Here is a 13,342-nt window from a genome sequence, read left to right on the forward strand (position 1 = left end):
TGCTCCAGACAAAATCACAAATAACCTCATAAAATTGAAATATTTACTCACCAAAATCCTTTTTATTTGCACACAAAATCCATCCTCCTTTTCTATCGCCATCGAAGCTAATCAATTTCTTCTCTTCCTTCAGCCATAGTGAGTTGACAACACTGCCATTTAATCAACACAACAATACATTTCCCTGTGCGGCTCGCATTAAATAGTTTACTAACTGGCTTGTTCACGCTGTAATTAGCCAATCATAGTTGGCTACCAACTACTCTCACCCTGGCATCCAATAATGGGTGAAATCTTATTGGTTAAATGCTTAAATGTGAAAACACATCCGGAGGCAGTGCAACCAGGGGGAAAGCAATAAAACGAAGCTGACAGACAATTTGGAATTATCTATTTAGTATTCATGTGCAAAATATAATTAAGATGAGTCTGTGATTCAGACATAGAACCTTGTTTTTATTTTTCTTAAAAAAGAAAAGAAAAATACCACTCGGCTGAAGGCGGTCCTTCATGATCACGTGACGTCAGAAGCCAAACGCCAAAACACTGACCAGACCGGAACCAGCCAGATAGGCGGAAAACAAACATGGAGCCGAACGCCACAATCCTGCGCGTTAAGAGAAAGCGGGGAACTGACCCGGCGGACGCCCTGCTACTTGCCTGTAAGCGAATCCGCCCGGAAACCAGCCAGGCCCCCGGCGAAACGCCACCGGAGCCCGGCGAGGCCGACGTGGAGAAGTCGGTGTTCAAACTCGTGGCCACGGTAGCGACGCAGGTAAGATGGCCGCGGCGTCGGTTAGCTAGCTCGTGTCCGGCTCACTCCAACAGGGAATAACGACAAATTATGAGAAATCAGCTATAAATAAAGCGCCGCGTAATCTAATTTTGTTTATGTTAGGTTTGCGGGTTTCAAAATGTCCGCTATGTTAGTGCTTTTGAAACCGACGAAGGCAAGCGGTTAGCTTAGCTTCTAGCCCGGAAGTTGTACGTCATTATCTCTTAGGCGCCATTGCGCATGACTGCGTGACGTCATGTCTTTGTTGTGGTTTCACGTGCTTTCAAGTAATTGTCACATTCTTTCTAATATTTTAATGAACACGATGATATAGTAATACAACAAGTACAACTGTGACGGTGACAGACGTCCTATCGAGTTCAATATGAACCTCGAAAGACTAAATGCTAAAGGAAAAGTTAACTACAATGAACAAACAAGCCTTTTGCCCAAGTGCTAATGAGGTATTACTTGGAAGTGTTAACCAATGAAATCAAACCTCCAACTCCCTTCAGGATGCCCCAGTGGAGACGGAAGTGCGGCGAGCCTTGTCCCGCCCCCGCGTGGCTCACGCCCTGCGTCCCTCCGCCAACAGCTCCAAGCGTATCTTGGCCGACGCCCGCAACGCCAAGCTGAACATCCGGCGCGAGGAGCGCTACCGCATCCTCTCCAGCCACCGTGCCAACCTTTCGCTCGCGCCTCGCCTGGACGGCGATGCTCCCGAGGCGGTGGCGCCACTGGCGGAGGATGGGGAGACGCTGGAGGAGGGCGTGCAGGTGGTGGATCTGTTGCACGAAGATTTACCGGAGCAGGACAAACCCCTCGGCAAGGTAAGAATGTACAAAAAGATGGTTTGTAGTAGAACTGGGTGATGTGACAAAAATTGTTATCATAATATTAAAAAAAATAATAATAAATTAGCACTAACTAGCACATCTTTTTTGGTTTCAAATTTGAAACTTCAAACTTCCGTAAATACATAACTATTATCTTGCTTTATAACAAAAGAGAATATGAAATATGCTGATTCTAGAAAGTATTTTTGTTGCACCGTCTCTGTAATTTATGACAAATTAAAAATAAAACATTGAAATTTTGACAGGCATTTAATTTTTTTTAAATCAATTTGACTTCAAACCAAAAGGTTGCTGTGCAGTATGAAATAAATAAAATAATCAATTGAATACATCATCACTATTGGCAAGCAGACTATTTTTAGCCTAAAAAAGAAACTTACAAAAATTACAATAAAAAGTTGGATTAATTTAACCCATTTTAGCACAAGATAACAAGTTTTAGATTTTTGTTTTCAGAACATTTATATCGAACGGGAAAACATTCTGGAGAAAAATATTACAGGCTGTTCTCTATTTTTTAATAAGATTGCTCTTTGCACAGGTACGAGGTATTAAAAAAGAAAATAGCAGAAATAATTTGGATCTTTTATCGAGTCGGTTCGATGTTGTCCTGCATCTGATAATCGTAAATTTTGGCTTAGTGTCTTTTTGCGTTCTTGCTCCGTGTTAGCCTCTATTGCTAACATGCTAAAAACACTTTTTGGTCATCCTCTTCTCCTGAGTGTTAACTGGAACTAGCGTTCATATCGCAACAGCGCCCCCATTCATCGTGATGGACAAATGGTGTAATTACAGTTTAAAATCACCATTTTTTTAATTGAACGTTTTTATAGTTATCAGCCTTTTCTTGATTTTTTTTGCTACCAAGTGCTATTTTTTGTTCACTTTTTCCTGATTAAATCCGATGAAAATGATTTATGATCTTGGGACATCCTTGTTTTTAAGACTCCGCCTTCATCAGACGTGGACGCCATCCTGTGTAATAACACAAAGATGCTGCGGGAGCGTCTCCGCCTTAACGACACGCCGCTGGAGGACGGGGGCGGCGGAGACGACTACGTTTACGACCTGTACTACCAGGAGACCCTGACGCCGGGGTGGATCCAGGACATCTTGTCCGTCAGGGCCTACGCCGACCATGCGCAACTGGTAGGTCTGCAGCGGCGGGGTTAGGTTCGAAACCTGTGCCAGGTGTAACCATTTGGCGTGGGCAGGTGCCCGAGGAAGAGGGCGGTGAGGAGGAAATATACGAAGATGAAGATGACGAGAATGAAGAAAGCAACTGGAGGAATGACTATCCGGATGATGAAAGTGAGAATGATGATGACAGCGAGGGTGAGGAACGCTATTATGGAGGTATGTTTTACTTCTTTTGTCAGTTTTCACAAATGGGTAACATCATTATTGATAAATGGGGAAAGTATTGTTTTTATGGGTAAAATAATAATTATTACATTGGTATTTTTTTATGGGTAAAATAATTATCAATAAATGGGTAAAGTATTTATGGGTAAAATAATTATTAATAAATGGGTACATTATTTTTATGGGTAAAATAATTATTAATAAATGGCTAAATTATTTTTTATGGGTAAAATAATTAGTATTAAATGGGTAAATTGTTTTTTATGGGTAAAATAATTATTAATAAATGGCTAAATTATTTTTTATGGGTAAAATAATTAGTATTAAATGGGTAAATTGTTTTTTATGGGTAAAAGAATTATTAATAAATGGCTAAATTATTTTTTATGGGTAAAATAATTAGTATTAAATGGGTAAATTGTTTTTTATGGGTAAAAGAATTAGTAATAAATGGGTAAAGTATTTTCTATGGGTTAAATAATTATTGATAAATGGGTAAAGTATTTTTTATGGGTAAAATAATTAATAAATAGGTAAAATTATTAATAAATGGCTAAAGTAGTTCTTATGGGTAAAATAATTAAATAGGTAAAATTATTACTAAATGGTTAAAGTAGTTCTTATGAGTAAAATAATTAATAAATGGGTAAAATTATTAATACATTACACAAGAAAAAGTACACAGTACATTTTTTTAACGATATATTTTAATGGGTAAAAGGTGGGCAAGTAATATTATTTTTGGACAAAAACATTCCAAAAATCACTAAAATATAGAAATTTTAAAAGTCCAAATCAGGAGATTACATCCAAAATATATCTGAATAGTTATGCAAATAAATTAAAAAAACACATTAAGCAAAAGGCATAAATATTAGCAGGGTTTTTTTACAGGAAAAAATACCACACCACCCAAGTGAAACAATTATTTTTTCCTACCAACGTTGAATGCGACGAACTTTCGGCAGTCATCTTTGTTGTTGTTATTTTGCAGGCGAGTGGGCCGACATGGAGGAGGGCGTTCCCGTCCGTCGAAACTGGCAACGATACCAGCGAGAGATCCTGCAAGAACTGGGCCATGTCTCCGAAGACACGGACCAATGCGACTCTGACTGACCACCATTGTGAGTCTTCTGTTTTTTTTTTTTTTAAAGGCGCGTTTGCGTAAGTGTGTGTCGGGTATGCTTTGTGTTGTGGGCGTGTTCAACTGCGTATGTGTTCTAGAGTGTGTGTGTATACTGTGAAAGTGTGCACTGTTACTAAAGAATGCTTTTCCGAGATTATTATTGTAAATATGTGGATATAAAATTTCAGAAATAAATGTTAAAGAACTTACTAACGTTTCTACATTCGTGTTTAAATTCTAAATGTCTTTTTTGGGGGAAATTTCATTGATCCAAACCTAACTAATACATAAAAATCATTAAGTTCAGTCATAATTTACTCTGAAATGTTGCAAATTGTCCATTTTTATTTAAATTTCTCCATTTAATATCAGCAAGACATGAAATACACCATAAATACTTTCAACTCAGACTGTAACAATACTTCATATATATTAAATAAGATAACATTTGATCCAATTGTGTTTCCAAAATGTACATGGAAATATATCATTATAGTTTTTTAGTTACTAATCTTCTTGAAAAGATAAAACTGACATGGGCAAATACTTGAATGTAAACTGTAAAAAATGACCTAATACATTTTTTTCAAGGTAAGCCATTGGTGTCCAAAGTAATTCCATACAGGAATAAGTGTGAGTAAGTGCATCATTTTCCTTTTAAAAAAAGTGATAAACCATTGTTTTTCCCACCTTTTTTTAGTCCCGCTTGTCAGTGAGGACGCAGAAACACGTGTATTGAGTGCAGTGGGTCAGAGAACCTGCAAACAAAAAACACAAAAGATGTTAGTCAAATAAAGAAAACTATTCTATAAATACATATATTAAAAAAATAATAGCGTAAAAAAATTGCAAAGTAGTGCATTTGCGATATGTGAAAACACGATAATCGAGGGATTACTGTACTATTATTTAAGTCCTGAATGTAGACACTGCCCTCTCGTGGACACACCAAATTGTGATGTTTGTATATTATGGTTCCCATACACTTTTTTTCAAATTTAATACATGAGAATTTTCAAGGGATTACTGTACTATTATTTAAGTCCCGAATGTAGACATTGCCCTCTAGTGGACACACTCTAAAATTGTAACAATTTCATGTTTGTATTATGGTTCCTATACACTTTTTTCAAATTTAATACTTATTACTGTATTACTATTTAAATCCCCGATGTAAACACTGCCCTCTAGTGGACAGTTTCCAATTGTGACAATTTTATGTTTGTATTATGGTTCCTATACACTTTTTTCAAATTTAATACTTATTACTGTATTACTATTTAAATCCCCGATGTAAACACTGCCCTCTAGTGGACAGTTTCCAATTGTGACAATTTTATGTTTGTATTATGGTTCCTATACACTTTTTTCAAATTTAATACTTATTACTGTATTACTATTTAAATCCCCAATGTAAACACTGCCCTCTAGTGGACAGTTTCCAATTGTGACAATTTCATGTTTGTATTATGGTTCCTATACACTTTTTTCCATTTTTTTCCTTCAAATTTAATACATGAGACATTTCTTAACATTTAAAAGTTGACTTACGCAGCATCTTGGTAACGATAGGCGGTCGTTTGGACTCTGGCAAGTAGACACCCAGGAAGTAGACGGGTACCCCCGACAGGGCGATGGAGATGCCGATCATGGAGTTGAGCGTGTCGCTGTAAAGCGGTACGGCCACCAGGAACACGGTGCACATGCAGAAGATCACCGGGTAGACTAAGCTCAGCTGCGTGGACCCAACATTGCCGATTAGCGGTAGCACGAATTAGCGGTAGCGGCAAAATCTGCTTTACTTTGAGCGGTCGGTTCCGACGTGGTTCCTTCCACCTCAGGTAAATCTGCCCGGCGATAGACAGGCCCACGAAGAACCAATAGCTGAAGCTGTAGTAGTTGATGAGTTGGAACACGTCCTCCACCGTCAGGTAGATCAGCGCCATCACGCACTGTGGAGACATGGCGTTTTGTTATCACGGATGGTCGAGCCGGGCTGTGGCGAACAGGCCCTCGACCTACGTTGAAGATGAGTGCCGGGATGGGCGTGAATCTCTGCGTGTGGATCATGGACAGGGCGTCGGGGAGGTGACCTTCGCGGGAACCCACGAAGAACAATCTGTGGGGGAGATCCGGGAGGTTAATGCGGCGGAAGGTGATTCACCGGACGTTTGGTATTAACATACTCATCACTCATCAATCAAGTGAAAAGTACAAAGTCAAGTAAAAAGTAGAAAGTCAAGTGAAAAGTAGAAAGTCAAGTAAAAGGTATAAAGTAAAAAGTCAAGTAACTGGTATAAAGTAGAAAGTCAAGTAAAAAGTAGAAAGTAAAATAAATAGTAGAAAGTAAAGTATAAAATAGAAAGTCAAGTAAAAAGTAGAGGGTAAAGTAAAAAGTAGAAGGTAAAGTATAAAGTAGAAGGTAAAGTAAAAAGTAGAAGGTAGAAGGTAAAGTAGAAGGTAGAGTAAAAAGTAGAAGGTAAAGTAAAAAGTAGAAGGTAAAGTAAAAAGTAGAAAGTAAAGTGAAAAGTAGAAAGTAAAGTATAAAGTAGAAAGTAAAGTATAAAGTAGAAAGTGAAGTAAAAAGTAGAAAGTGAAGTAAAAAGTAGAAAGTCAAGTAAAATGTAGAAAGTCAAGTATAAAATAAAGTAAAATGTAGAAAGTCAAGTAAAAGTATAAAGTAGAAAGTCAAGTAAAAGTATAAAGTAGAAAGTCAAGTAAAAGTATAAAGTAGAAAGTCAAGTAAAAGTATAAAGTAGAAAGTCAAGTAAAAAGTAGAAAGTAAAGTAAAAAGTAGAAGGTAAAGTAAAAAGTAAAGTATAAAGCAGAAAGTATAGAGTAGAAAGTAAAGCAAAAAGTATAAAGTAAAGTAGAAAGTATAGATGAGAAAGTCAAGCAAAAAGTAGAAAGTAGAAAGTAAAGCAAAAAGTAGAAAGTAGAGAGTAAAATATAAAGTAGAAAGTATAGATTAGAAAGTAAAGCAAAAAGTATAAAGTAGAAAGGAAAGTAGAACGTAAAGTAGAACGTAAAGTAGAACGTAAAGTAGAACGTAAAGTAGAACGTAAAGTAGAAAGTAAAGTAGAAAGTAAAGTAGAAAGTAAAGTAGAAAGTAGAAAGTAAAGTAGAAAGTAGAAAGTAAAGTAGAAAGTAGAAAAAGTAGAAAGTAAAGTAGAAAGTAAAAAGTAAAGTAGAAAGTAAAAAGTAAAGTAGAAAGTAAAGTAGAAAGTAGAGAGTAGAAAGTAAAGTAGAAAGTAGAAAGTATAACGTAGAAAGTAAAGCAAAAAGTATAACGTAGAAAGTAAAGCAAAAAGTATAACGTAGAAAGTAAAGTAGAAAGTAGAAAGTAAAGCAAAAAGTATAAAGTAGAAAGTAAAGCAAAAAGTATAAAGTAGAAAGTAAAGCAAAAAGTCTAAAGTAGAAAGTAAAGTCTAAGGGTACCAGAAGGGCTTCCCCGAGCTTACCTTGATGCGGCAATGATGGAAGCATTGAGGCCGCCATAGCAGGACAGCGCCACGGCAATGGGGATGATCCAACTCATCACGCCTAACGTGTGATCTGCAAACGTCTTCAGAGGTGCGAGAAAATCCCTTATTTCAAAATCAAATGGCTATTGTTGTATTAATTATTATTATTCTTTTTAACGGTCCCTTACCACAGCCACGGCGTCACTGGCCAAAATGGCGCTCATATCCAACACGGCATAGTAAGCCACGTTGGTGAGGATGTAGATGACCGTCACCACGGGCATGGAGACGGCAATGGCCAGGGGGAGGTTCCTGGAAAAGGGGGTGTGGCCTCAGAGCGAGAAGATTGGTGGAAAAAGCCCAGAAAATGACAAACCTTTCGGGGTTTTGGATCTCCTCGGTGACGAAATTGAGCGTATCCCAGCCAGAGTAGGAGAAAAGTGCCGAGTAGAGCGCCAGGGCGATGTCGCCGGGGTCTTTCGAAGACCCCGCAAAGGACGAATCAAAGTTGCTGGTGTAACCTGAAAAAAAAAAAATCGGAATCGTCTTATATTCGGGTCAAAATGGTGTTTTTTTTTGGTTTAAAAGTTCCTCGCCAAGCAGATTTGGTGATTTTTTTTGGGTGTCTTACCCTGGCAGAGCTTGACGATCCCCGTGATGATGATGACGATGAGGGCGGCCACTTTGGCGTAGGTGAACATATCTTGAACGCGAGTTCCCCATTTTACGTAAGCTGAGTTGATGAAGGTGAGGAGGCCTGAGGAGGTAAAAAGTTGAGTAGTTATGATGGATTTGGACCAAAAAACATGGAGTTCCAAAAAGGGGAAATGACAAATAAACATGTTGACGCCCAAAATGTAATCAAATTTAACTCTTTGGTTGTGATTTGAGCTTCAGAAAAACAAAATATACTTTAAACTTACAAATGTAAAATGAGGCATCTGTTAAGAGTTTTTCAGACAAGAAAAAAAGTTAATTTAATATCTAAGAGTTTAATATCTTATTGAGAGAGTTTAATATCTAAGTACTTTTGAAAACGGTACTTAGACATTTAGATATTAAACTCTCATGAATATAATTTTGAGAGCAGCTTTCAACAGTACTTAGATGTTAAAATCTCTCTTAGATATTAAACTCTCTCTCTCTTAGATAATCAATTCTCTCTCTTAGATATTAAACTTTGTCTCTTAGATATTAAACTCTCTCTCTTAATATATTAAACTCTCTCTCTTAATATATTAAACTCTCTCTCTTAGATATTAAACTCTCTTAGATATTAAACTCCCTCTCTTAGATATGAAACTCTCTCAGGTATTAAACTCTCAGGTATTAAACTCTCAGATATTAAACTCTTAGATATTAAACTCTTAGATATTAAACTCTTAGATATTAAACTCTCTTAGATATTAAACTCTCTTAGATATTAAATTCTCTCTTAGATATTAAACTCTCTTAGATATTAAACTCTCTTAGATATTAAACTCTCTTAGATATTAAATTCTCTCTTAGATATTAAACTCTCTTAGATATTAAATTCTCTCTTAGATATTCAACACTCTGAGATATTAAACTCTCTCATATATTAAACTCTCTCTTAGATATTACACTCTCTCTCTTAGATATTAAACTATCTCTCTTAGATATTAAACTCTCTCTCTCAAATATTAAAGTCTCTCTCTCATGAATATAATTTTAAGAGCTGGTTTCAACAGTCAACTCTCTGTCACCAAAAGACCGGCGAACAAACGAGAAATGTGGAATATGAACTCACAGATGCAGGCGGCAGCGATGAGGCGCGAAGCAGCATAGGGCGGCTCGCAGGTGGGGAAGAGCGGCTGCACCAGGTAATTGGCGAAAGTGATGGCGATGACGGCCTGGCTGGTGGGCTCGATAATCAGCAGGCTTGTCCACAGACGTACAAAAGCTAGGAATCCACCAAAGGACTCCAGGATGTAGGCATAGGACGCCCCAGACTTGGTGATGGTGGTCCCTAGCTCGGCGTAGCACAGTGCGCCCACCACAGAGAATAGACCACCCGCCGCCCAGATGACCAGCGACAGCCCGTAGGAGGCGCTGTAGAAGAGGACGCCTTTGGGCGAGACGAAGATACCCGAGCCAATCATGTTGCCGACGATGAGGCTGACGCCGTTGAGGAGGGAGATTTCCTTCTTGAGGCGCATGCTCGAGCCGGCCGCCGTCCCGGAGGCTTCTCCGTCCGACATTTGGGCGCCGGAAGGGTGGGCTTCTCCTGGGAAGACACCGATAACATAGGTTAGATTTGTGAAAAAAAAAAATGAAATGTGAAACTTGGCAAATATGTTTTTTAAATATATGTGCCTGTGCCAGTATGTCTTTTAATGATGTGCAAACAGCAACGCTTATCAAAGCAAAAATCCAGTTTTGCAAGTATGTCTTGTTTTGTAGCTCACATATGAACTGCGTACGTTTTCGAAGAAATAGCAAAAAATATACGTACACTAGTGTATTTAAAAAAAAAATATATATATAAATATATATATATATACACACACACACACACAGATATATATACACATACACATACATATATATACACATATACATATATACGTATATATACACATACATATATACACATATATACACACATGTATACAGATACATATACACATACATGTATATACATATATATATATATACACATTATTTATATATATATATATAGATATACACATACATATTTACATATATACATACATATATACATATATATACAGATACATATACACATACATGCACACATATATAGATATATACACATATATATATATATATATATATATATAGATATATACACACACATATATATATATATATATAGATATACATACACACATATATATATATATATATAGATATATATATATATATATATATATATATATATATATATATATATATATATATATATATATATATATATATATATATATATATATATATATATATATATATATATATATATATATATATATATATATATATATATATATATATATATATATATATATATATATATATATATATATATATATATATATATATATATACATATCTACATAGATACACACATCTACATAGATACACACATCTACATAGATACACACATCTACATAGATACACACATCTACATAGACACACACATCTACATAGACACACACATCTACATAGACACACACATCTACATAGACACACACATCTACATAGACACACACATCTACATAGACACACACATCTACATAGACACACACATCTACATAGACACACACATCTACATATACACACACATCTACATATACACACACATCTACATATACATGCATCTACATATATACGCATCTACATATATACGCATCTACATATATACATATCTACGCATCTACATATATACGCATCTACATATATACATATCTACGCATCTACGTATCTACGCATCTACGTATATACGTATCTACGTATCTACGCATCTACGTATATACATGTAGATATATATATATATATATATATATATATATACATGTAGATATATATATATATATATATATATATATATATATATATATATATATATATATATATATATATATATATATATATATATATATATATATATATATATATATATATATATATATATATATATATATATATATATATATATATATATATATATATATATATATATATATATATATATATATATATATATATATATATATATATATATATATATATATATATATATATATATATATATATATATATATATATATATATATATATATATATATATATATATATATATACACACATACATATTTCTTTCATGAGTAGGAGGTTTGACATCTATAAATGAGACATACTCTCACAGAAAGTTTAGTCATAAAAGGAGCACACCTCTGTTAAGTGGAAGCTCATTACTTGACATGCTTAAGTTGTCACATAGGCGTGTCATTAGTTCGGGTCACATGTGCTTGTGGAACACACTTAAAAATATAGAAATAACGTATATATGTTAAAGGAATTGGTGTAGGGGGTAATGCTTTTAAAAATATATAATTTTTTATTTGTTATTTACCTTGGATGCAATAGACACGTGTAATGAATTAAAAATTGAGGGATAAATATGTTTTTTAAATCAAAATCTATTTCTTTAAATGTATATGCTCTCAAAATTCATTTTTATGATTATTTTTAATTTGCTTTACTGAATATGGATTATAAAATATTTACTCTTAAAGATGAAGGGCAAACAGTCACATCTGTAACAATTACATAAAAAAGCTGAATATGCTTTTAAAATCTTTTTGGGTATATGTTGGTATTTATTTAGGCAACATGATAGATGGATGGGGGTTGTTTTTCAACTGATCTTGCTCATTTTTCCGTGCATTTTTAAATTTTTCATAACACCACAATATTGATTCACAAGATCATTATATACAATTAGATTAAAATTTTATGACATCATGATCGTAACGATCTCATCACTTAAAGGACATCTTTATTACAAAAGCCGGTGTCTCGTCTTTAAAAATCAGGAAAAGTAAAAACAACGACAACGCAAACCGCACTTCCTTAACCACTTTCCAAAATAAACCCTCCACCATTCAGGTCAATCTAAACAAGCGCCTGATAAAATGCTTTATTTTGAAAATGCCGTTTTCTCTCGAACATAGCTGACTCATCAGTATGTTATCACAGCTAGCTTGACGCGAACACTATCGTGGCTGACTTCCTGCTTTTGTCCGATATAAAAGCAAATCAAGATCCTAAAATACCCCGATTTACCCCCGCGGTGCTTATTTTATGGAAAAAATATCCCCCCAACTCATGTGTGTGTCCCCGTGGTACCTTAGCGGACGTCGTCCTACTCCGATCTGATCGCGTGTGACAGCCGGCGTCCGGAGTCAAGAGTGCTTAAGCAGCTGCACCTGGGAACAACTGGGCTGCCGCCACTCACTGACGTCATCACTACGTGACCAGACACTTCCTGTTTCGGCAAACTTTCCACTGTTTTTAAATAATAAATAAACAACAAAATAATTATATTTTGAGTCAACATTTGTTATTTAGGTGTGGCCTACATAAATCTAATGTTTGTACACGTGGTGACATACTCTCAATTATTAGTGTCTTGAATTGTGTGATTATTTGACGTTTTGTCAAACAATGTTATAATATAATTATAGATAAATATTAATTTTTATTTAAAAAAATAACAAAAAAAAGAAATACACTAATTATAGAAACCTACAACACTCATTACACTACTTATTATGATGACTTATTTATCATATATTACTGATTTATTGATTTTTTTATTTAATAGTTATTGTTATTATTAATTATCAATCCGGCAATTTGTTGTTGTTTTTTGTGCACTTCCTGGCTAAGCTTTATATCTCATTATACTTGTATTATGACAATAAAAGTTTTTTTTCACATTTAACTGAAAGGCTAAGGAGAAAATGAACAAATTGTGATTAAAATATTGAATAAAAAATACAAATTAAATCAATACAAGCTATAGTATCAACTGACATTTTTTTTCTACATAGAGTGTTAACTATGAGTCATCTATGATGTATTGGTGAAAGAAATTATAGCCATCCTGCAATGGACAGTCAGAGTAATTATAAAGCAAGTGCAAAGTGTCACACGCGGCGCAAATGATTGTGTTTACACTCACTTATCAAGCTACCACTGCTTCGTG

The 13,342-nt window shown here is 35.0% G+C and overlaps 2 protein-coding genes across 2 annotated transcripts; one reads left to right on the top strand and one right to left on the bottom strand.

Moving 5' to 3' along the window:
* The first annotated feature begins 524 nt into the window (after positions 1-524).
* slc7a6os (solute carrier family 7 member 6 opposite strand) lies at positions 525-4,332 on the top strand. Its single transcript, XM_077713519.1, has 5 exons — positions 525-775; positions 1,291-1,605; positions 2,578-2,781; positions 2,847-2,988; positions 3,992-4,332. Exons 1-5 carry the CDS (start codon positions 587-589, stop codon positions 4,111-4,113), a joined length of 972 nt encoding a protein of 323 aa, XP_077569645.1. The 5' UTR covers positions 525-586; the 3' UTR covers positions 4,114-4,332.
* Positions 4,333-4,448: 116 nt separating this feature from the next.
* slc7a6 (solute carrier family 7 member 6) lies at positions 4,449-12,620 on the bottom strand. Its single transcript, XM_077713518.1, has 10 exons — positions 12,481-12,620; positions 9,359-9,835; positions 8,219-8,344; positions 7,964-8,108; positions 7,776-7,899; positions 7,585-7,688; positions 6,146-6,242; positions 5,926-6,075; positions 5,675-5,858; positions 4,449-4,881 (listed from the first exon to the last, which is right to left on the bottom strand). Exons 2-10 carry the CDS (start codon positions 9,807-9,809, stop codon positions 4,820-4,822), a joined length of 1,443 nt encoding a protein of 480 aa, XP_077569644.1. The 5' UTR covers positions 9,810-9,835; positions 12,481-12,620; the 3' UTR covers positions 4,449-4,819.
* Positions 12,621-13,342: the final 722 nt, after the last annotated feature.

The sequence above is a fragment of the Stigmatopora nigra genome, chromosome 3 (assembly GCF_051989575.1).
Source record: "Stigmatopora nigra isolate UIUO_SnigA chromosome 3, RoL_Snig_1.1, whole genome shotgun sequence".
NCBI classification, from domain to species: Eukaryota; Metazoa; Chordata; class Actinopteri; order Syngnathiformes; family Syngnathidae; genus Stigmatopora; species Stigmatopora nigra.